The sequence below is a fragment of the Thermobia domestica genome, unplaced genomic scaffold, assembly GCF_964235325.1.
Source record: "Thermobia domestica unplaced genomic scaffold, izTheDome1.hap1.1 HAP1_SCAFFOLD_209, whole genome shotgun sequence".
Lineage (NCBI taxonomy): Eukaryota > Metazoa > Arthropoda > Insecta > Zygentoma > Lepismatidae > Thermobia > Thermobia domestica.
The window spans coordinates 160,032-184,875 of NW_027655934.1; the positions used below are offsets into that span (position 1 = coordinate 160,032).

The window sequence follows — 24,844 nt, forward strand, 5'->3', positions numbered from 1 at the left end:
TACTGGAAAGTAACGAATTTGAACCATTTCTGAAGCGGTTGATCTTTGATCATGAGTAATGGAAAGTGCTAAAGTTACAGACAATGTGCTGCTAGGGGAAGTGTTTGTGGCAAAGCCGATACTGACACCCAGGTAGGTTACTCCGTGTGTTTTGTGGTATTGAGAGCGTCATGAGCTGCTATCGCCGGACGAAACGATAGACTCGGACACGTACTGTTGACAATTGGCACAGCCCGTATCCACGGGGGGCACGGGGACCGGCCCCAATAATTTACACTGGCTCCCCCCTAAAATCTTTACGGTAGACTTGCAAATGAACTATATGGTTGGATCGATCCCTCCTAATTTCTACTGTCTCCTACATTTTTGGACTGGCTAAAGGCCTGAATTGACATGAATGCACTTAATTAAAAAAAGAAACAACCAGAATGGCGAATAGAAAGACTGTCATGCCACGTTCACAACACCAAACCACAGAAATACTTAACGACTTCTCAGAATTTGCGAAAATTTGGCTGGGAGGTTCCAATGTATCTACCGTATAGCCTGGACCTCACTCTGTCAGAGTATCATTTGTTTTGGTTTGTAGAATTTCCTGAATATTGTTAAGTTAGTTTCAAAAGAAGTTTACCTTGCACATGTATTATTATTATTATTTTTTTTTTTTTTTCAGGAATCACATAAGTTCTATAGCTACGGGATTATGGTATTGGCGGAAAAATGACAGATGGTTATCGAACAGAATATGTGGTTCCATGATGTCAGTTCCAAATAACACTACATATATTCTCAATTTTGACCTCCAAAGGCTCAATACTTTGTTGTATGAACATATATTTAGTTATTTTTTTTCTTTTCTTTTTCTTATTTTGTTTATCACCTTCGATGCACCTCCCCTCTTAGCAGTACTTACCTGGAATGTCACTGTATATAGTGTATATAAAGGATCGGGGTTCGATTATAAGTTAGTGTATTTTAGAGTTGTTATATTATTATTTTTGAAGTCAATGTTAATATTGTATAAAAGACGAATCTTTGTTCTTTAAGCTATTGATAATGTGCCAGCCAAGAACAGGATGTAGGGTCACTGAAGGGTCACACATATGTGATGATAGTGTATGTACTTTCAAAATACTCTCTTTTGTAATGGTTTCTTTTTCAAGGAAGTAAGATAATGTACGCGCGTGTACATCACGCAGTGAGAGCATGGATTACTAAGTCCAGTTTCAAAGTCTGTATGATAGGTCTCCACGTGCGTCCACGTGTCGACCTAAACTCATGTGATGATTCGATCTTTGTGCTTACGATAGTTTTATATACTAGTTGCTATACAAGGCTTGGCACATTCCAGGAAGACACATTCGCGTTATTAGTAGATTCTTTGCGGTCTGTATCTTAGGGACGAGAATTAAATAGTAAATAGTATCTTAGTACTTTATATATATATATCTTTACATGTAACTAGAATCTTGGAACAATATATATATACATCTTCGAATTCATATATTTTTGTATTTCGTCGTATCTAGTGTTTCCAATCTTTATCTAAAGTGGAACTTTAATGATTTTACTGAAAGAACAGTCAGTGAGATTTTGTAGTTGTTTGTTGTGGAACTTGTAACTTCTATTTTTCTTATTAACTTCAATAAACTTCTCACGCCTACCAAAAGAGATCCTATTTTATTTGAAGAAAAAGAAGAACCTGCGCGAGACGAAAACGTCAATCATACAACAGGAAAATAAAGTGGTGGCAGCTAGGCAGGATCTCAACCGAAGTACACGAAGTTCGATTCCAGTGCACGTTCCACAGTTACCAAGTTGAACATTCATCATTGTAGTCAGAGTTCGTTCTTCGACACGAAGCTGATACGTTTTAAAATATCGTTACGTCCAGATACAGACCGCACTTCGTCGAGAATACCTTTTTTACTGTGAGTGCAAGAAGCTTGCCTGTTCAAGGTGTAGCGGATACCTCGGCGTACACACCGTTCCAGTGTTCCAGTTTTATTGCAACCAGTTCCAGAGATCCAGTAAGCAGTACCATTCTCAAGTGTGGCTGGTCCCAGTTGAGCAACATTCCAAGCCGAGATCTTGTGGAAATCCAGAGGCCTCATCTTTAAACCAACATCAGGAAAGTACCAGGATCGACGCCAGCAGCACCCCCCATCACAGGAAATTCAAGGTGGGTTACAATTTTCATTGCTTGTTTGAACTTCCAAAATTTGAAAGTGTTACGCCTGGAGATAGAAAAGATTTGTTCTTTGGTCACCGCGGTTGTTGTTTACTTGTGAAGTGAATAACGTAAAATCAAGACAAGAACAGTCTAGGATAGAAGGCTTTAGTATTCACCGTTCCTCTAGGGAAGGATTAAAATATTTCATTCGTTTAATCTTGGGAATACTTGGCAAAACAGAAGGTGTAAGAAAGGTATTGTCGCTAACAAAATTTTTGTAAATTTAAATTGTATAGTTTAACGTAAGTACTAATTGCCAATGGCTACCAGCGGTAGTGCTGATTCTTCTGATACAGAAGTAGAGTATTGTAGTGTGTCAGAAGCACTAAAGTTAATTTCGGTACCATTTTCGGGAAAAAGAGAAGCATTAGAAGAATTTCTGTCTAATGTAGATGCTGCTTTTGAATTGGTTGACCCAGCTAAGCATAGTACACTTTTGAAATTTGTTAAAGCAAAAATAACTGGGGATGCTAGATCTAAGTTATTAGTTAGAAAAACCACTACTACGTGGGAAGCTGTTAAACAAATATTAATAGAAAATTATTCCATTAGACGAACTATTGATTTTTATGCATGCCAGCTTTTTAGTGCTAGACAAACCAAAACTGATTCAATTGCTTCATGGGCAAGTAAAGTAGATACTCTTCAAAGTCAATTACGCGAAGCCGTTGCTCGTGTTATAGATGCATCTAAATTGCCAGGAGCTATAGCACTTGTTGAAATTTTAGCTAAAGCGAGTTTTATTCAGGGGCTAACAAATGACAGAATTCAGATGATTGTACGATCTAAAAGCGATGATGATACATCCTTAGGATATATTATCGAACTCGCTCTAGAAGAAGAAACACAGATCACTTCCCACACTTCTCTCCCCTTTCCAAATGTAAATAGTAAGAAAGCTCAAAAGAAAGAATTAGTATGTTACCTATGCCATAAGCCTGGTCACACCAAAGCTCAATGCAAATTACAGAAAAGAAAGGAAAGAGGAAATTCTTCTAATCAGTTTATGAAAACGGTACACGTTTGTGAAATTTGTCCTGAGATCGCCGCGAGAGGCACAGGATGTGTTAATGGAAATTCTCCTGAGATCGCCGCGAGAGGCACAGGAGGGGTTAATTGTAATTTTTCCGAGAGCGCCGCGCGAGGCACGGAAGGTTATAGCAATTGTTTGCATGTTGCTAGTAAAGTAAATACTAGTGGAAATACTAGTAGGGTAAATACTAGTGGAAATGAGAGAATTTGTGATAAAGAACAAAGTTCTCTGCATTTTAATGAAGTAAAAGCCTGCAGTAGTCAGATGTGCTCAAGTTGTAATGGTCAGGGAAACCGCAAATGGATGTAAATAAGCAACCTGTTTGCATCTCAGATAACACGAAGGGTTGCATAGTAACAAATCAAGAAGAAGGTACTATTACGGCATTCATTAAAGAATTGCATGCTGATGCAACTTTTCTCTTAGATACAGGCAGTGATTTAAGTCTTTGGCAAATCCATGCACTTCCATGCAGTTTTAGAAAGAATATCGATACAACACAAACTGTGACATTGAAAGGATTAAACAATGTTAAAACTAGGTCACTAGGTACTATTTATCTAACGTTAGTGATAAAAGGAGTAGAATTCTCACATAAATTTCACATTATTTCGGAAGGATGCTTATCAAAAGGCAGACACATTCTTGGACGTGATTTCTTGAAACAAAAAAATTGTTTGTTAGAATTCCATCCTCCTCCTCCTCCTACCTTGTCAACACATGCTTACCAGAAACTTGACCTTAAGGGCAGCGATAAGCTTATACTACCGTTGACATATAGTATTCCAGCTCGATGCGAGAAGTTAGTTTTTGTTCCCACAAACAGCACAGGAATTGGAATTGTAGAAAAACGAGAAATTAAACCGGGTGTTTTTCTTTCTTCTTGTTTGACAGTAGCGAAAGAAAATAAATGCATAGCTAGTGTGTTAAATGTAAATTCTTCAGTAGAGAATATTACCTTAGATCCGATAGACTTAGAGAAATTAGAAGAAAACCATGTTTTAAATATTCAGTGTGAAAAAGACAGGGTTCCACAAAAGTCAAATTCAGAAAGTTTAACTGAACGTTTAAAATTACTTCATAAGCTTTTAAGGCTAGGTCATTTACCACCCAAAGAAAAAGAAAGTATACTTGAACTTTGCGATGAATTCAATGATGTTTTCTTTCTACCAGGAGACAAACTAACTGCTACAAATGTTCTTGAACATGAAATTGTTATTGATCCTAAACATGTAGGCAAAATTGTTAACAAAAAGAATTACCGAGTGCCAGAATGTCATAAGGAAGAATTAAATAGACAAATAGAAGAGTTGTTAAAACAAGACATTATAGAAGTTTCAACTTCTCCTTGGAACAGTTCTATTTTCCTTATTCCAAAGAAACTCGATGCATCAGGAAAACAGAAATATAGACTAATAGTCGATTATCGATCTGTCAATGATCTATGTGTCCATTCGTCCTTTCCGTTACCTAACATAGACGACATTTTGAGTAATTTAGCCAATGCGCGTTACTTTTCCAGTTTAGATCTCCATAGTGGGTACCATCAATGCTATATTAGGGAAAAGGATAGACCTATAACTGCATTCAGTACACCTGAAAATCATTATCAATTCAAGCGACTTGCTTTCGGTCTGGCGACAGCACCGGCCACTTTTCAAAGATTGATGAATACAGTGTTAGCAGGGCTGACAGGTACGAGTTGTTTCATCTACCTGGATGATTTAGTGGTCTTCTCTAGTTCTTTAGAAGAGCATAATAGTAGATTACGTGTGATTTTGCAAAGATTTCGCAAAAGCAACCTGCAGTTAAGTGTAGATAAGACTGAATTTTTAAAGCCAGAATTAACATACTTAGGACATGTCATTACACCTAACGGAGTAAAACCAGATCCAAGATTAGTGGAGAAAGTTCAGGACTTTCCTGTTCCTCAGAATAAGAAACAAATTAAGGGATTTCTAGGACTTACTGGATATTATAGGAAATTTCTAAAAGACTACAGTAAAATTGCTTTACCCTTAACGTCCTTATTAAAAGAAGACGTCCAGTTTTCTTGGGGAGTCAAACAACAACTTGCATTTGATTCTCTTAAAGAGAAATTGACAACTCCTCCAATTTTGCAGTATCCTGATTTTAAAAAGCCTTTTATAATCACATCGGATGCTTCGGCATTTGCCTGCGGAGCTATTCTCTCACAGGGTGAAATAAACAAAGATCTTCCAATTGCGTATGCTAGTAGAGTTTTCAATAAAGCAGAGAGATCGTATTCAGCGACTGAACGGGAACTGGCGGCTCTAGTGTGGGCTAGCAAAGTTTTTAGACCGTACATTTACGGAACAAAAGTAACTTTTGTCACAGATTGCAAGCCACTAACGTGGGTTTTTAGAGTACAAAATCCGACATCTAGACTTTTAAAATGGAGAATACTTTTAGAGGAATATCAATACGAAATTGTGTATAAGAAAGGAAGCTTAAATACAAATTCTGACGCCTTGTCACGAATGTATTCTTTAGATGTTATTGAAGAAGAAGATAGGGTATCAAATTGTGATTCACAACAGAAAGAAAAAGCTGAAGCTTTAGACTTAGAAACGAAAAACAAAATTTTAGAAGAGTTTCATACTCAAATTCTAGGTGGACATATAGGAATGAATAGGTGTTATGAAAAGATTAGAAAGTACCTTTCTTTAAATAATATTGACATTAAAGAATGGCCAAAACTGAAGGAAGATGTTGAAGATTACATAAAAGGGTGTGAAATATGTCAAAAGAATAGGAACACACAACAAAAGGTAAAAATGAAGATGGTAATAACTGACACGCCCAGTACAGTTTTTGAAAAGGTCTCTTTAGATTTAGTCGGGCCTCTCCCAGAAACTTTAGAACACAGAAACAAATATTTATTGACTGTACAAGATAACCTTTCAAAATTTGTTATTGCAATTCCCATCCCTTCTCAAGATGCTGATACAATCAGCAAAGCCTTTGTCGAGAATGTAGTGCTAAAATTTGGCATTCCACACAGTATATTGTCTGATTGCGGAAGTAATTTCTTAAGCGATGTCTTCACGCGTATTTGTAAATTGTTACAAATAGAAAAACTACATACTACCCCATACCATCCGGCATCGAATGGTGGTATAGAAAAATTCCATCAGTCTTTAAAATTTTTCTTGCGATGTTATGTGGCAGAAAATCAGAATAATTGGGACGAATTAGCATCATATGCTACTTTCTGTTATAATACCACTCCTCATAGTTCCACTCAATATACTCCCTTCGAACTGTTATTCGGGAAACCTGTAAATGTACCAGGTGTATTACAAAGAAAACCTTCTGAAGTTGTATACAATTACGATGATTATGTAAAACAGTTGAAACACAAATTGCAGGAGATGCACGGATTAGCTAGAGCAAACCTCATTGACAAAAAGGAGAAAAGTAAAGAATATTATGATAGAAACGAAAACGAATGCATTTTTCAGAAAGGAGATAAAGTGTTATTATATGATGAGTCAGTCCGCCGCGGCAGATCAAAGAAACTTGACAGTCTGTGGCGCGGACCGTACGATGTAATCCGAACAAAAGGTGTAAACTGTACCTTAAAGGTTGGCAAACAAGAGATGACTGTGCATGCCAATAGATTAAAGATGTATTATTAAGTAACTCAAATTCTTCATGTTATCTTGTAAAAAAAAAAAAAAAAAAAAAAAAAAAAAAAAAAAGTAAGGAAAGTAAAATAACGTTTCTATATTTACAGGATTGTTCAAAATGATAGGACTTAAAGCTATTCTACTGGTTTCTCTTATATGTAGTAGTCTAGAGCTTGGAGCACGCATAAAGAAATTTGAAAATACGGCAGGTATTTATTATGACTCTTTAGGAGAGGTTCAGTTATATAATACTTACTGGCAATTGGTCTCTTACGTTAACTTAACTAAGCTAGATATAAGCTTTCGTAATTTGGAAACTTACGTAGATAGGACACAAAACCTGTGTAGACACTCAGTGGTGAAATCAAATAAAACAAGTTGTGCTACAGTGTTCGTAAATCAAGTTTTGACTAAGGTATCTGATATCAAAGAGGTTAAGGAAATAATAAAAGAAGTAACAAAAATTTCTTCGCAAGAAAGTAGAAGAAAACGAGGGTTAATAGATGGTATTGGTCACCTTGCTAAATTTCTATTTGGCACCTTGGACGATGAAGATGCCAATTATTACACTCAAAAAATCAATAAATTAGAAAAAGAACAGTTAGATTTCTTGAAATTGAGTAAAGAGCAGATGACTATTGTTAAATCTACCCTACAAGGTATTAATAAAACTCTTCACACAGTGGAGACTAACGAAAATATTTTGAGTCAAGGTTTAGAGCATATAAGTAAAGAGATATCAAAAAGAGAGAGACATTTAAATGAAGCATTTTTGGATTTAAATTTAAAGTATACAATAAATGAACATATCGCAAAAGTTGAAAGGTATTTAAGAGATTTAAAGGATCAGTATGAAATTGTTTTGCAAGCAATTTTAAATGCACAAAAAGGTGTATTACAGCCTCACATAATCACTCCTTATCAAATAATCCAACATTGGAAGGCTAGTCAAAGTGACCTCCATAGTGCGTTATCTTTACCAATTGGGACAAGTACTAGGAATAGTTACTTGTTATTGAAAATAATTAATTTAGATGTGTTTATCAATAATGGAATATTAGCCTATGTAATTCGTCTCCCTTTGACAGATTCCATTCGTTATCTAGTATATAAGTTAACTCCCTTCCCCACTAAAATAAAGAATACAACAAATAAATTTGTTTTTATTCAACCTGAAAAACCTTACCTTTTAGTTGATTCAATTAAGCAATATTACGCAAAAATGACTGAAATTGAGTTCAATAAATGTAAGATTCTTAAACAAGATTGGTTTTTGTGTAAACAAACGTTTCCTATCTTGTCTAGCCATATAAATCAAGAGTGTGAAATGAAATTATTACAATATATTCATTATGTTCCCATGGATTGTAATAAACATGTGATACAAATTGATCATTGTATATTCGTAACCTTAAATAACAATGAGTGGATTTTTGTTGCTCCACAGGAAGAGAAAATGACAATATTATGTAATGGATTTGAACCTTATGATTTAATTCTAACAAATTCAGGTATTATTCATCTAGATAATAATTGTAAAGCTTATGGTTTGAAGGCGATCCTCCAAACACAAACATGGTATGAAACCAATGTTACAGGTAAAGACTTTACTCCAAAATTAAATCTTACTGATAATTGTTGTGAAATATTCAATTCTCATATATACCTGGAAGATATGCAAATTAACCTACCTATTCAACATGTAATTAATTCGGTTAGTGACTTAAAGGTAGCAAGCCATAAAATTCAGGAAGTAGAAAAGAAAATAGATGATGAACAATGGAAACTACTTCATTCTGAAAAGGTAACTCATCTCTCTTGGTTTTCATATTTTGGTACAGTTCTGATAGCTCTAATATTACTATTTTGTTGTTGTTACCGATGTAAATGTTTTCGCTTTTTCAAAAGGTATTTTGATGATGATAGTTGTTGTAAACAAATATGCATTAAACCTTTTATTATTACCAAAATAAATCAAAAACAAGATACCACTGAGCCTGTAGTCATGTCAAAAATTGCTGAGCAACTTACTGAGATTACAGATGAGTTACAGGTAGCTGTTCCCCCTAAGAAAAGTCCTAATCTACGTAAGGAAAGGTAAAAAGAAAATCTTTTAATGTTTCATATCAGACTGTGAATTTTCAGTATCCAAATTCGCAACCAAATTCGCAATTTGATATGAAAATTCAAAAAAGGAGGGAGGTGTTGTATGAACATATATTTAGTTATTTTTTTTCTTTTCTTTTTCTTATTTTGTTTATCACCTTCGATGCACCTCCCCTCTTAGCAGTACTTACCTGGAATGTCACTGTATATAGTGTATATAAAGGATCGGGGTTCGATTATAAGTTAGTGTATTTTAGAGTTGTTATATTATTATTTTTGAAGTCAATGTTAATATTGTATAAAAGACGAATCTTTGTTCTTTAAGCTATTGATAATGTGCCAGCCAAGAACAGGATGTAGGGTCACTGAAGGGTCACACATATGTGATGATAGTGTATGTACTTTCAAAATACTCTCTTTTGTAATGGTTTCTTTTTCAAGGAAGTAAGATAATGTACGCGCGTGTACATCACGCAGTGAGAGCATGGATTACTAAGTCCAGTTTCAAAGTCTGTATGATAGGTCTCCACGTGCGTCCACGTGTCGACCTAAACTCATGTGATGATTCGATCTTTGTGCTTACGATAGTTTTATATACTAGTTGCTATACAAGGCTTGGCACATTCCAGGAAGACACATTCGCGTTATTAGTAGATTCTTTGCGGTCTGTATCTTAGGGACGAGAATTAAATAGTAAATAGTATCTTAGTACTTTATATATATATATCTTTACATGTAACTAGAATCTTGGAACAATATATATATACATCTTCGAATTCATATATTTTTGTATTTCGTCGTATCTAGTGTTTCCAATCTTTATCTAAAGTGGAACTTTAATGATTTTACTGAAAGAACAGTCAGTGAGATTTTGTAGTTGTTTGTTGTGGAACTTGTAACTTCTATTTTTCTTATTAACTTCAATAAACTTCTCACGCCTACCAAAAGAGATCCTATTTTATTTGAAGAAAAAGAAGAACCTGCGCGAGACGAAAACGTCAATCATACAACAACTTTTTAGAATACATGATATTGGATTTTTTCGCTCAGAAATGAGTACTCTTTCTCTCTCTTTCAGAACAGTAAAATTTAGTTCGGTGAGCAATAAATTGTATTTACTCAACTAATCTGTGCATTCTTTTTCTTTTCTTTTTCTTTTTTTTTTTTTTTAAATCTTTTGGACACTGAAAAATCAGGGGACGCCGTGTGTAAAATGTGCGCAGTTTTAAATATAGGTTTTCAACTGAGCTTTATTCTAGTATATTGTAATAAGAATATAGTGTTTTTGTTAAATTGGAAACAAGTGACCATCAGTATGCTCGTATGCACGCACATAAACGCTATTTTATAATCTCAAACAATAATCCTATTGTAGTGCCGCAAATTCGCAAACTATTTTTTGCGAATAATTATTTCTTTTGTTTTACATTTTTAAAACTGCAACAGAATTCGTATTTCATTTACTTCTTTTAAAATACAAATTCGTGTTGAGTGTTCTTTTTTTTCCTAGCTGGAAACCAGACATCCTGTCTGCCTTCACCGAGTTCCCCCTTTCTGACCTATAGGTCAACCGCAGTTAAGATAAACATTCTCCCCTTCTGGTTCGATACAGAAGCTTAGTTTTTTTTTATATTGATGTAGTCTTTTAACAAGTTAGATTATTATTATTAGTGGTAGAATACTGTTAAGAAAACCCATATAGTTTGTGTATCTTTAAAATGTCATTTTTGCTTCTGAAAGAAGATTCTTTTCGTTCTTCAGAACATTAAATATATATGTGTGTCTTTGGTCGAAAACGAGTAAGATAAACTGTTGAAGGGTCTTGAGTTCATTATGTATAAAACCTTTCAAGTTTATTACTTGAAATCTTTTATGTTTAGTATATGTTTATAGTTTAAGATACTATTTGTACCATTCTCTGTAATATCTCGATGTAATCTCATTCTTCCAGAGAAAGGGGCTCACACACCTAAACTCAAGGACTACACATCACACGCACACGCATGCGCACACACAAAATCTTATCTTTTGCCTGGCTCCGCCCAAGGCACCTTGTACTAGCCAATCTAGATGTTAATGGCATGGCTCGTTCCAATAGTTAGTCACTCCACCCCTCAGAGTGGAACTCTTCCGAGGTCATCTGCACCCGAAATCGTGTGCAAAGCCAATAATCTTTCTTTTCAGGATACTGGTCCCCCTCGGGCTCCGCCCTAGGTACTTTTTAGATCTCCACGCATGCTCAACCTCTGACCTTACGGTCCTCGTGCAACGTTTGCTCACGTTACTATTTTGCACACAGACCGTAAATTGGTGCCGCTTGCACCTCCGACCGAGGCCCTTAAAAACGCATGTTTTGGCCTCTCTCGTCGGACAACGTCCCTCTCCTGAACCCCTCAGAGACGTGCAGACTACGAGGAGTACGCAATTCGTTAGGTACGTCTCAGTTCAGGAACTTATCACGAAGAAGTCTCTAGTTGTCCATCCCTCTGCCTTCCGACCTCTCTGCCTCTACGGAGGCCTGCCTACTCAATCTCTTGGTTACCTACCTCACTACCTTGGTTTACCCAGTACTTGGCAATCTGTTTCCGAAAGCTCGATGGCTCAGCCAGGGTTCTCCCATAATTGCTGGTCGGCTTAGGAAACTGACGGTCAAAGTACTACCCTACCTAATCCTCACAGTAACTTGGCAATCTGTTTCTGAAAGCAAGATGGCTCAGCCAGGGTTCTCCCATAATTGCTGGTCTGCTTAGGAAACTGACGGCTAAAGTTACCTCCTTCCGAACTTGGCAATCTACTTCCGCAAGTTTCGCTTCAGCCCGGACTCGCTCCAGAAACTGCTGGCAAGCTTAGGAAGTTGACGGCTAAAGTTCTGTCGCACCCCTATTTGATGTGTGTTTTGACAGACTCTAAGTTTATTGCTTAGCTGGCCTAAAACGCACCGGTAAATCAAATAGTTATTCCCTGTTTGATGTCTGTTCGCAGACCGGTAGATCAAACGGTAAACCCAAACACCTTCCTTGTTTGATGTCTGTTCGCAGACCGGTAGATCAAACGGTAACCTTAATTCCTTCTGGTAACCAACTTTGTTTGATGTCTGCCTAGCAGACCGGTAGATCAAACGGTAACCTTTACACCTACCCTGTTTGATGTCTGTTCGCAGACCGGTAGATCAAACGGTAACCTGTTCCTAACCTCTGGTAGCCTACCCTATTTGATGTCTGTTCGCAGACCGGTAGATCAAATAGTATACCTCTTACCTACCTACCCACTAGGACTGATTCGTGCCCTCCCAGTCTAGTGCAGTTTTATTTTATTTGTGAAAAGTGCTACAGTTAAGTTTGTTTTTTATCAGTGACTTTTAGTGCGTTATATTTTAACTACCTATTGGAACGCCGCCACGTAAGTTAAAACTCTTTTATATATAGACACAGTACTTACACTATCGCCCCGGCTCTGGTTCTTGTAATTTGCTTAGAGCCAATAAACTGCAGGCTTACTGCAAGGAACATATTTGTCGAGTTTTGTTTCAAGAGATATCCCAAAGGATTGTTGGTTATCAAACCTTAATCAGGATAACGATTCCATTGTTTCCATTAGAAGATAAGTCTTGGCCACGGCCAACGCTACCGTGTAATACTAAGATTCTTCAGACTGTTTTGTTAGCTGAGTTCCTGTTTCCAGTATAACTTTACCGCTCGAGTTATAGTTGGTGTTTTGCAGAAACTTTGGTTGACTAAATAGAAGTATTTTGGTAAATTACAAAACTCTCTTGTGTGGGTGCCGGTCTACGCAAACGCATACCGCCGGCCCGCCACATAATTTGGTGTCAGCTTTGTGGGATATCTTGAACAACCTAGGATATCTTGAACATCTCTAGGATATCTTGAACAACTTAGGATATCTTGAACAACCTAGGATATCGTGAACTTTTTGCACAGCCTTAGGATATCAGGAATAATCGTGACATCGTAAACTTTGATACCAGTTTGTTATTTAAGTGAACTGTGTTTGGTGCATGTGCATTTTGCATGTGTGGTATTTATTGTGTGCTGAAAGTTTTTTCCATCTGTTTAACTTTCATTCCATCCTCCTTGGCGGAAGCGAAAAAGGGAAAAGGACGCTTTTGTTGTTTGACTGGCCATCAATCAGCAAAACATCCTGCTCACTGTATCGTGACGCCAAACGCACATTAGTGATTTTCGTTCATTAGTGTTTAAATAAGTGCAGTGCATTTTAGTGTTGAAATTAGGCATTTAAAGCCCCATACAGGTGATAAACCCATCGTAAATTTAGATATAGTTAGGTTAAGTGAGAAATTCCTCTCAGAAACCATTATTGCTCAAACCTTCGAGTTTTCGCAAATCTAAGAGGTTCATTCATTTATTTCATTTGTTGTTTCCACGTTGAAACGTAATTTGAATTTTTAATCATGGCAGAAGCTGACGGAAGTAACGTACAGCCAGAATATGTTAAAGTTTCTCAGGCAATTCAGGTTATTGCAGAACCATTTACAGGAGATCGTTCTAAGTTGAGGCAATTTATTGATAGTTGTGAAATTGCTCAAGGGTTAGTTAACCCCCGTGACAAACCTGTATTATTGAAGTTTATTAAGTCAAAAATTTTAGGAGAACCTAGAAATCGTATTTTAGTTAGATTGAACGTAGATACTTGGGAAGCAGTTAAGACAATTTTAGAAGAGAATTATGCTACACATAGACCTATTGATTATTATGCTTGTTTATTGTTTTCTGCCAGGCAAGGCAAAAATGAGGGTATTAGCTCATGGGCTAGCAAGTTAGATACAATTCGAGCTGATCTGAAAGCTGCTGCTTCGAAAATATGTCGTGAAACTGAAAGAGCTGGTGCTCATTCACTTATTGATCATTTGACAAAAGCATCTTTTGTCCAGGGAATTAGCGATCCCCGCATTCAAACAGTAATTCGTGGTAAAAGTACAGAAGATGATAGTTTCGCTCAATTAGTAGATTTCGCTCTAGTTGAAGAATCGCACATATTGTCTCAGAGACGAAAGCCATTAGATTCTAAGAATGAAGATAGGGCAAATTCTTCAAATCATAACCATAAGTCAGAGAAGAAAGGAAATAGGAAATTTTTCCCGAAAAAGCATTCTGAAAGTAAATCTAGAGATTCTCATAACTCTTCTCATTCCCGTAAGGATAGTAGAAATTTTAAGAAAAAGGTTCATTGTTTAGAAGATTGTGATCATTCAGTAGACTCGCATGAAGAACCGCATGATAACCATTGTAGTGAAAATAGTGACAAATTTGAGGATTCCAATTCTTGTTGTGTTTTACGTTGTACACACTCCTATCACTGTCGTGAAAAGCGTACCCATACTTGTGCTAACAAACGTATCCATGTTTGTACCCGAAAGAACACAAGTTCTCCGCGTTGTTCTCATCACCAAACGCGCAGTCCTTCTCCGCGTAGTTCTCGTTGCCGCAAAACGCGAAGCCGTTCCCCGCGTCGCATTCAGCGTCGCCCAGCGCGAGATCCTTCTCCGCGCCGTCCTCAATGTCATCGCCCAGCGTGTGCTCATTCTCCGCGTCGCACTCAGCGTCGCCGATCGCATAGTCATTCTCCGCGTCGCACTCAACATCGCCCAGCGCGTAGTCCTTCGCCGCGTCGCCCAGTGTATGTGTGTCCTCAGCGCCGTACACCGCGCAAACCTTCTCCGCGACCAAAACCGAACAATGTCTCACCGCGTCGTCATCCCGCCTTTGACACGCATGATTGTGAATTGAAAGAGAAATGCCGTGCTGACCATAGCACCAAGCCAAAATCTTGTAGCAAGAATAAGTCTTTATGTTGTTTATCGAGACACAACTCCTCCAGAGTTAAATTAGAGAAACGTGTTGATAGTAATAGAAATCAGAATGATAATGTTAAGAAGATTTTCCTTTGTTCCACTGAACAAACGAGTGATAATTGTACGAAGGTGTCCCCACCTCAGAAACCTGATCGAAATTCTGTTAAGTCTGATACAATTGGACGTTACGCCCAATTATGCGAATGTTCCACTAAGAGTATAATCGATGAAAAGGGTAAAATTAAAGTGCGAATGATGGATTTAAATAAGAATTACGAAATGTTATTAGATTCAGGCTCAGATCTATCGCTTATTAAGTATAGCCATTTACGTGAGTCAATGTTAAGAAAGATACATAGATGTGACTCCACCCCAGTGCATGGATTCAATAATTTTCATGCCCATACTTTAGGTACATTAGACCTTAGATTAGAAATAGGCAAGAACAGAGTGACTCATACTTTTCATGTAATGCGTAGTGATTTATTACCTCCTAATGTAGCCGGTATAATAGGCAGAGATTTTCTTCTTGAACATCATTGTGTAATTTCGTATGACGGACAAGCTGAATTGAAAATTGATGTAGGAACTAAAGTAAAGATCCCAGCACGTACTGAAAAGCTAATTGAAGTTAAGACTGAAAATAATGGGATAGGATTTTTGTCCAAACGTACTTTGGCAGACGGTGTATTCCTGCCAGACGCTCTAGTTAAAGCATCCGATAACAAATGTGTTACTAGCATTTTGAATTTGACTGAAAATGAGGTAGACGTACAAATTCCTCCAATCTCTTTAGATTTTGAACCACTTCTTGATATGACAAAATCTCATAGTGTTTATGCATTGAGCAAATCTGACAATGCAAGTCAAACTAAAGGATTAAAATCGCGTTTAGAATTACTTAGGCAGAACTTGCGATTAGACCATTTGAATCCAGAAGAGAAAGCGTTAATACTGTCGCATTGTGAAGAATATCATGATTTATTTTATTTAGAGGGAGACAAACTCTCCTATACTGATGTGATTGAACATAGCATCCCCATTCATCCCGACAAACGAGGTACAGTCGTGACTCAGAAACCGTACCGTATTCCCGAGGTACATAAGGCAGAAGTACAAAATCAAATCGACAAGATGTTAGATGAAGGTATAATTTCCCCAAGCAAGAGTCCTTGGAATTTTCCAATATTAATAGTGCCGAAAAAGATGGATGCATCAGGCAAACCTAAGATTCGTATATGTTTAGATTTTCGTAGGCTTAATCAGATTACTATTGGAGATAGCTTTCCTTTACCGAATATTACAGAAATACTAGATCAGTTAGGGCAATCAAAATACTTTACGACCTTGGATTTAGCCAGTTCGTACCAACAGATTAGAATTAAACCTGAAGACCGTAGTAAGACCGCCTTCAGTACACCATATGGTCATTACGAGTATAATCGCATGAGCTTTGGATTATGCGGTGCCCCCGCAACATTTCAGAGAATGATGAATATTGTTCTATCCGGATTGCAAGGATTAAAGTGTTTTTCGTATTTAGACGATTGTTGTATCTATAGTAGAGACTTAAAGGAACATATGTCAAGATTGAAACTTGTATTTGATAGGTTTCGAACCTACAACCTCAAACTTCAGCCTGATAAGTGTGAATTTCTTAGAAAGGAAGTGACATATTTAGGACATCAAATAACAGATCAAGGTCTGAAGCCAGACCCTCGCTTAATTGAGAAAGTGTTACATTTTCCGCATCCGAAAAATGTCAAGCAATTGCGTGGATTTTTAGGATTAAGTTCTTATTACCGTAGATTTATTGAAGGCTATAGCAATATAGCCAAACCTCTCACTCTTTTGTTAAAGAAAGATGTTCAATTCAAGTGGGAAACCAAACAAGAACTAGCGTTCCAAACTTTGAAGGAAAAATTGACATCACCACCTCTCCTTCAATATCCTGACATGAGCCGTCCCTTCATTATTACCTGTGACGCCTCAGAAGTCGCAATTGGAGCTATCTTGTCTCAGGGCCAAATTGGCCAAGACAAACCAATCGCTTACGCTAGTCGTACACTTAATAATGCTGAAAGAAATTACTCCACAACCGAACGTGAATTACTTGCGATAGTTTGGGCTGCCAAACTATTCCGCCCATACATCTTTGGAAAGGAAACAACCTTTGTGACTGATCATAAACCTTTGCTTTGGGTGTTTAGTGTAAAAGATCCTAGTAGTAGACTTTTAAGATGGAGAATTAAGTTAGAAGAATATAATTATAAGATTGTTTATAAAGCAGGTGTCCGTAATACCAATGCTGATGCATTGAGTCGTATTGCATATTTAGACCCCGATCCAGAAGGTCAACCTTCTACCCTTGACGAAGAAACAAAGAGTAGGATTTTGAAAGAGTTTCACAACCTTCCTACCGGTGGACACCAAGGTATTCATCGAACTATAGCTAAAATCAAATCGTACTTAGAATTGAACAATATCGATCCAAAATCGTGGAAAAGACTAAACACCGATGTCGAAGAATACATAAAGAAATGTGAGTCGTGTCAAAAGAACAAACTCACCCAACCTAATGTCAAACTTCCTATGGTTTTGACCACCACTCCTGAAGTAGTATTTGAGAAATGTGCTTTAGATCTTGTAGGGCCGTTTCCTGAGAGTTCTCTCGGAAACAAATACATCTTAACATGCCAAGATGAATTATCGAAATATTTAGTGACCATTCCCCTACAGCAACAAGATGCAGAAACCGTAGCTGAAGCCTTTGTGACGAAATTTGTTTGTGTTTTCGGTATACCTCAAACCATTTTAACCGATCAAGGTACTAATTTTATGAGCGATACCTTTAAGAAAATGTGTCGCATGTTCCAGATTAGGAAACTACATACTAGTGCATTCCACCCTCAAACTAACTTCGTTGAAAGAGTTCATAGATCTCTTGCTGAGTATCTGAGGCATTATGTGTCTGAAAACCAACTGGACTGGGACGTCTGGTTGCCATACGCTGCTTTTGCTTACAATACAACTCCACATTCAGTAACTAACTATACTCCACACGAGTTGATGTTTGGCCGGATGGCTAACATCCCTGGTATATTACGGAAACAAACTACCGACATTAATTACGCGTATGATGATTACATCAAAACCCTAAAGCAGAAGCTTCAGAACAGTTACGAGTTAGCTAGATCAAAACTGAAACAAGCTAAGGTTAAAAACAAAGAACAATATGATAAGACCGCCTCTCATAAAGAACAATTGTTTAAAGTAGGCGATCAAGTGTTACTTAAAGATGAATCTGTTAGAAGAGGACGATCCAAGAAATTGGGTTCACAGTGGATCGGTCCATACAAAGTAATTAAAGTTAAAGGTGTTAATTGTACTATTGCTAATCGAAGAAAAATATTTGTAGTTCATGCTAATAGGTTAAAGTTATATTATTAGTAGATAATATTAGTAGACTTTATTAGTAGGTAGTGTAGTTTCCATTTTTGTTCGCAGCCATCATGAGACATCCTCTCTCCTTATATATATATACAAAAACTTTTGGTTATATGTTCTGGGTATTCTCATCTAGAACTTTAATTAAGTGTAAACACCCGAAAACTCCACAAGGTTGAGCAAAACAAAAAAATATATACATGGTGAAAAAACCAAAGAGGAATATTTAATTAACTTCATAAATTTAATTTGGTTGTTTGAAATCTAAAAATTCTCATTTTGGTATTTCCGATGTTAATTATCAATGACTCTTATTTAATTATTTACGATAATTAAATCAGATGTCATTTCATATGTTAATTATTATCAAATAGTCTTTTGAAAACTATTCATGACACTGTGTTGTCTATTAAACGTAGTCAATACTTGTAGTCAGACATTTATGAAATTCCATGTTAAACATTAATAAAAACATCTAGATCCATTGTTTTCCTCAATCAGAAAATTCTTGGTTATGTTATTAGTTTACCTTTGACTGATGGTTTAAGATTTAATATGTATAAATTAATTCCATTTCCAACTGAGCTTAAAGACAATAAGTATTTCTTTATACAGCCTCAAAATCCGTATTTGATTATTGAAGTATCGAAACAATATTATGGTAAAATTGATGAACATATGTTTAATACTTGTAAGGAATTAACTTCATTTTCAAGGGTTTGCAAACAAACATTTCCGTTAAAACCTACACATAGTAATGAAGACTGTGAAGTAAAACTTATTGATTTTGTTAAATCAATTCCAGCAGATTGTAACAAACGTATAGTAGAATTAAGAAATATTTTATGGATTTCATTAGATAATAATGAATGGCTATTTGCTTCGCCATTCCCAGAAAAATTAACAATAGTTTGTGGAAATGATGTGTCAAAAACTGTTTTGATTCATAAAACTGGAAAATTAACTTTAGATAAAAACTGTAAAGCTTATGGTCCAAATTCCTTAATCAGTTCTCAGGAAATATATGTAAGTAACAGTACAAGTAAAGATTTGCTTCCACTACTAAATGATAGCATTGATTGTTGTATATTCTCAAACTCAAAGATCAATATTAAGAATATGGAATTTACTTTGCCGTTAAATCATATCATACACAAAGTTACAGATTTACAATATGCCAGCCATCGTGTTGAGGATGTTGAAAAATTAATTAATGAACAAGAATGGCAGATAAGACAAAGTAATCATGTATTTTCTTATTCTATTTTGACTTATATAATCATGTTTACTATTCTGATATTTCTTTGTGTGTATTGTAGTTTTAAGTTTAATTGTTGTAGACATAGGAATAAATGGTGTAATTCAGACTGTATCAGAACCATATGTTTTAAGCCAACAATCATTGCAGGTGTACAATCAAATAGTCCAGCTCTTAATGCTACTTATCGAGCTGCTTCTGGTGAAATAACTTTTAACGAGGAATCACAAGAGGATGATTCACCTCATCTCAATCAGAGAGTTACTAGGTCTAGGAACTATCGTTAAAATTTAATTTTGGAATTTTTTTTACTTTGATTGTAGTTAGTACGAAAAATTTTTGCCTTACAGTTAAAATCTAAATTTTTGCCTTACAGTTAAAATTTTTCTTTCCCTAGGAGGAAGGACTGTAGTGCCGCAAATTCGCAAACTATTTTTTGCGAATAATTATTTCTTTTGTTTTACATTTTTAAAACTGCAACAGAATTCGTATTTCATTTACTTCTTTTAAAATACAAATTCGTGTTGAGTGTTCTTTTTTTTCCTAGCTGGAAACCAGACATCCTGTCTGCCTTCACCGAGTTCCCCCTTTCTGACCTATAGGTCAACCGCAGTTAAGATAAACATTCTCCCCTTCTGGTTCGATACAGAAGCTTAGTTTTTTTTTATATTGATGTAGTCTTTTAACAAGTTAGATTATTATTATTAGTGGTAGAATACTGTTAAGAAAACCCATATAGTTTGTGTATCTTTAAAATGTCATTTTTGCTTCTGAAAGAAGATTCTTTTCGTTCTTCAGAACATTAAATATATATGTGTGTCTTTGGTCGAAAACGAGTAAGATAAACTGTTGAAGGGTCTTGAGTTCATTATGTATAAAACCTTTCAAGTTTATTACTTGAAATCTTTTATGTTTAGTATATGTTTATAGTTTAAGATACTATTTGTACCATTCTCTGTAATATCTCGATGTAATCTCATTCTTCCAGAGAAAGGGGCTCACACACCTAAACTCAAGGACTACACATCACACGCACACGCATGCGCACACACAAAATCTTATCTTTTGCCTGGCTCCGCCCAAGGCACCTTGTACTAGCCAATCTAGATGTTAATGGCATGGCTCGTTCCAATAGTTAGTCACTCCACCCCTCAGAGTGGAACTCTTCCGAGGTCATCTGCACCCGAAATCGTGTGCAAAGCCAATAATCTTTCTTTTCAGGATACTGGTCCCCCTCGGGCTCCGCCCTAGGTACTTTTTAGATCTCCACGCATGCTCAACCTCTGACCTTACGGTCCTCGTGCAACGTTTGCTCACGTTACTATTTTGCACACAGACCGTAAATTGGTGCCGCTTGCACCTCCGACCGAGGCCCTTAAAAACGCATGTTTTGGCCTCTCTCGTCGGACAACGTCCCTCTCCTGAACCCCTCAGAGACGTGCAGACTACGAGGAGTACGCAATTCGTTAGGTACGTCTCAGTTCAGGAACTTATCACGAAGAAGTCTCTAGTTGTCCATCCCTCTGCCTTCCGACCTCTCTGCCTCTACGGAGGCCTGCCTACTCAATCTCTTGGTTACCTACCTCACTACCTTGGTTTACCCAGTACTTGGCAATCTGTTTCCGAAAGCTCGATGGCTCAGCCAGGGTTCTCCCATAATTGCTGGTCGGCTTAGGAAACTGACGGTCAAAGTACTACCCTACCTAATCCTCACAGTAACTTGGCAATCTGTTTCTGAAAGCAAGATGGCTCAGCCAGGGTTCTCCCATAATTGCTGGTCTGCTTAGGAAACTGACGGCTAAAGTTACCTCCTTCCGAACTTGGCAATCTACTTCCGCAAGTTTCGCTTCAGCCCGGACTCGCTCCAGAAACTGCTGGCAAGCTTAGGAAGTTGACGGCTAAAGTTCTGTCGCACCCCTATTTGATGTGTGTTTTGACAGACTCTAAGTTTATTGCTTAGCTGGCCTAAAACGCACCGGTAAATCAAATAGTTATTCCCTGTTTGATGTCTGTTCGCAGACCGGTAGATCAAACGGTAAACCCAAACACCTTCCTTGTTTGATGTCTGTTCGCAGACCGGTAGATCAAACGGTAACCTTAATTCCTTCTGGTAACCAACTTTGTTTGATGTCTGCCTAGCAGACCGGTAGATCAAACGGTAACCTTTACACCTACCCTGTTTGATGTCTGTTCGCAGACCGGTAGATCAAACGGTAACCTGTTCCTAACCTCTGGTAGCCTACCCTATTTGATGTCTGTTCGCAGACCGGTAGATCAAATAGTATACCTCTTACCTACCTACCCACTAGGACTGATTCGTGCCCTCCCAGTCTAGTGCAGTTTTATTTTATTTGTGAAAAGTGCTACAGTTAAGTTTGTTTTTTATCAGTGACTTTTAGTGCGTTATATTTTAACTACCTATTGGAACGCCGCCACGTAAGTTAAAACTCTTTTATATATAGACACAGTACTTACACTATCGCCCCGGCTCTGGTTCTTGTAATTTGCTTAGAGCCAATAAACTGCAGGCTTACTGCAAGGAACATATTTGTCGAGTTTTGTTTCAAGAGATATCCCAAAGGATTGTTGGTTATCAAACCTTAATCAGGATAACGATTCCATTGTTTCCATTAGAAGATAAGTCTTGGCCACGGCCAACGCTACCGTGTAATACTAAGATTCTTCAGACTGTTTTGTTAGCTGAGTTCCTGTTTCCAGTATAACTTTACCGCTCGAGTTATAGTTGGTGTTTTGCAGAAACTTTGGTTGACTAAATAGAAGTATTTTGGTAAATTACAAAACTCTCTTGTGTGGGTGCCGGTCTACGCAAACGCATACCGCCGGCCCGCCACACTATCATACCTTTTATCACGCACAATAAATGCAATTTTTAAAACTAAAGTGAAAGTCATCATCTCACCAGCTTCTTTTCTCAATGTTCCCAAACAGGAATCGAAAAGTCAACAATCAATCATACGAGTAGCTAAATTTTTTCTAACAATTATTTTAATGAGCCTTTGTATTATTTTGCAACATTTCAAACACTTTTTTTTGTTTGTTTCTAAATTACAAACAAGAATTGTTACATCATTAAAATTGAGAAATCAGCATTTATTTTCTCATCTCGCACGTGGCAGGTGACACGTGACACCAGATTTCAACAGTCATAATACATTTGCTACATACTTCAAGGTTGATCCCAGGGTAATTCATAAATATTTAGAAAAAAGAAGCAGCTGATAGCTTCCAATCTGCTTGTTTCCAGCAGATACAGCGCTTTTGCTTTCTTTCAAGATAGGCCCTATAGAAAGAACTGGATGACCTTGCTGCCGGTAATGGTATGTTTAGTATGGAAAACAGAAGGAGTTAAACTCGATCCATCTTAACTGAAGGTTTCCAGATTGAGCAAACCAATGGACAACCCGAATTGGCCTATACACATTTTTTTTTTCAAAGTTGATTTTAAACTAGGGATGGCCAATATTTTTCGGAATCGGAAAAATTCTTCTGAAATTCGGAAAAATCAGGAATGTAGAAAATTCCGGAATTCAGAAAAAAATATGAATCTCTAAATTCTGGATTTTTTCCGAATTCCGGAATTTTCCGACCGGATTTTTTTCAGAATTTTCCGATTTTACTTTCTGAATTCCGGAAAGTAAAAATTCCGAAATTGGCTATTCGTATACTAAACTTTGGCGTAACTTACATCTCAATACAGCTCACGTTACGAGGACGATCTGAGGGTAGGGGGATTCAAAAATGTTAGGTGGTTACTGAGGTATGCCCATATCCATCTCACTAACGCGAACCAACTTACTTGAAAATTATCAGAAGCTTAGTTGGAGGTTATTTCTCGCAATAATATATAGTGTCAGGGTCGCACCTCTGAGAAGAGGGCAGCCGGTTTGGACTCGCAGACTACATAATATACTTTGTCTGCATCAGGGACGCATTCACAGATGGACATGTATTTTCGACTTTGGACTCACCCAATTATGAAAAAAAAAAAAAAAAAAAATCTGAGTAGGTGTCTACATAGTTGGATAATTAAAAAATAATGAACATTTTGAAGTTACCGATGAACCTGACGATTGATATTAGATGTGCTGTTGAAGACAGATTAATTTGTTGCCACTTACTATGTCATTAACCTGAAAATAGAGTCATCCTTGCAGCTGTGTTCGCCTACAGAAATCACTCATGAATCTTCAACACACATATGGTGCGACCTGTATGTCACGTGCCTCAGCATGTACGTGGTAAAAGCCTTCATGAAAGGTATGGCAAACATAAGAGATCGATACGAGGACTGGACATTCATCAAGAACAAAGACCATACATAGTAAACAATGTATTCACTACTATGAGCAACGACATTTGAATGTCAAGAGAATGCATATATGATTGATTATCTGCTTTATGATAGTATGCAAGCTATGCTATCAATTAGTTGTGACTTTAAAAAGCTGCCTTCTTTACCCCAAAGGAATATCAAAACAAATGAGGGTGAAAGTAGTATTGCAAAAATGGTAATCCGCGTCAAGGTTATTGTTTTTGAAGAAAAAAAAAATAATAACGCTGGACAGGAATATAGATAGGTATACGAGTGCTTCCTCTGAAAAATGTTAATGAATTTCGGGTTATATATATATATATATATATATATATATATATATATATATATATATATATATAACAATTTCGCTTTCATGCTTACTTCACGCCACAAGTGATTTATCCTCAGGCAATTTTCATGTGCAAGCAAAGTGGACAATCAATAAAAATAAACACGACAAATAGATTCAGATGCCACAGGCCACACAAATACTGCTGATAAGGTTTCATTAGTGGAACTGGATTTATCGATGGTGACAATACAACAGTACAGGGAATGCGAGGACGGCAACCACAGACGTCCAGTGAATCCCAATATCCAAGCTTAAGAATTTTGATAATAGCTATATGGCTATTGTGAATGCACTTAGAATAATACGTAACTATTATTCCGTTTTTCATAGATAGAATATAACGCAGAGAAAGTTAATAGGTCGTTTCCTTTTGAAGTTCAATACAAAGGAAAGTAAGGCAGTACTTCCGCTTACAAATAAGAAAGTAGCAAGTGACCTATGGTGAGAAATATCAGGTTCATCACGAATAAATGTGATTTGTTGGAGGAAAAATTAAAGAAAATACACAATTCAAAGAAAACAGCCTTTGTTTTTAAAAGAAAACCACAACTATTTCCGGCGGCATATAATTACCAATGGGGCCCTGAGAACTTCCG

At 36.8% G+C, this 24,844-nt stretch overlaps 2 protein-coding genes across 3 annotated transcripts in view; one reads left to right on the plus strand and one right to left on the minus strand.

Annotated features, from left to right (window-relative positions):
- Ndf (Nucleosome-destabilizing factor) overlaps window positions 1-24,844 on the minus strand; it is a 177,705-nt gene that overhangs the window by 35,186 nt on the left and 117,675 nt on the right. The window lies entirely within an intron of this gene.
- On the plus strand, window positions 704-9,972 carry LOC145676550 (uncharacterized). Its single transcript, XM_081747381.1, has 2 exons — window positions 704-2,182; window positions 7,027-9,972. Exon 2 carries the CDS (start codon window positions 7,038-7,040, stop codon window positions 9,018-9,020), a length of 1,983 nt encoding a protein of 660 aa, XP_081603507.1. The 5' UTR covers window positions 704-2,182; window positions 7,027-7,037; the 3' UTR covers window positions 9,021-9,972.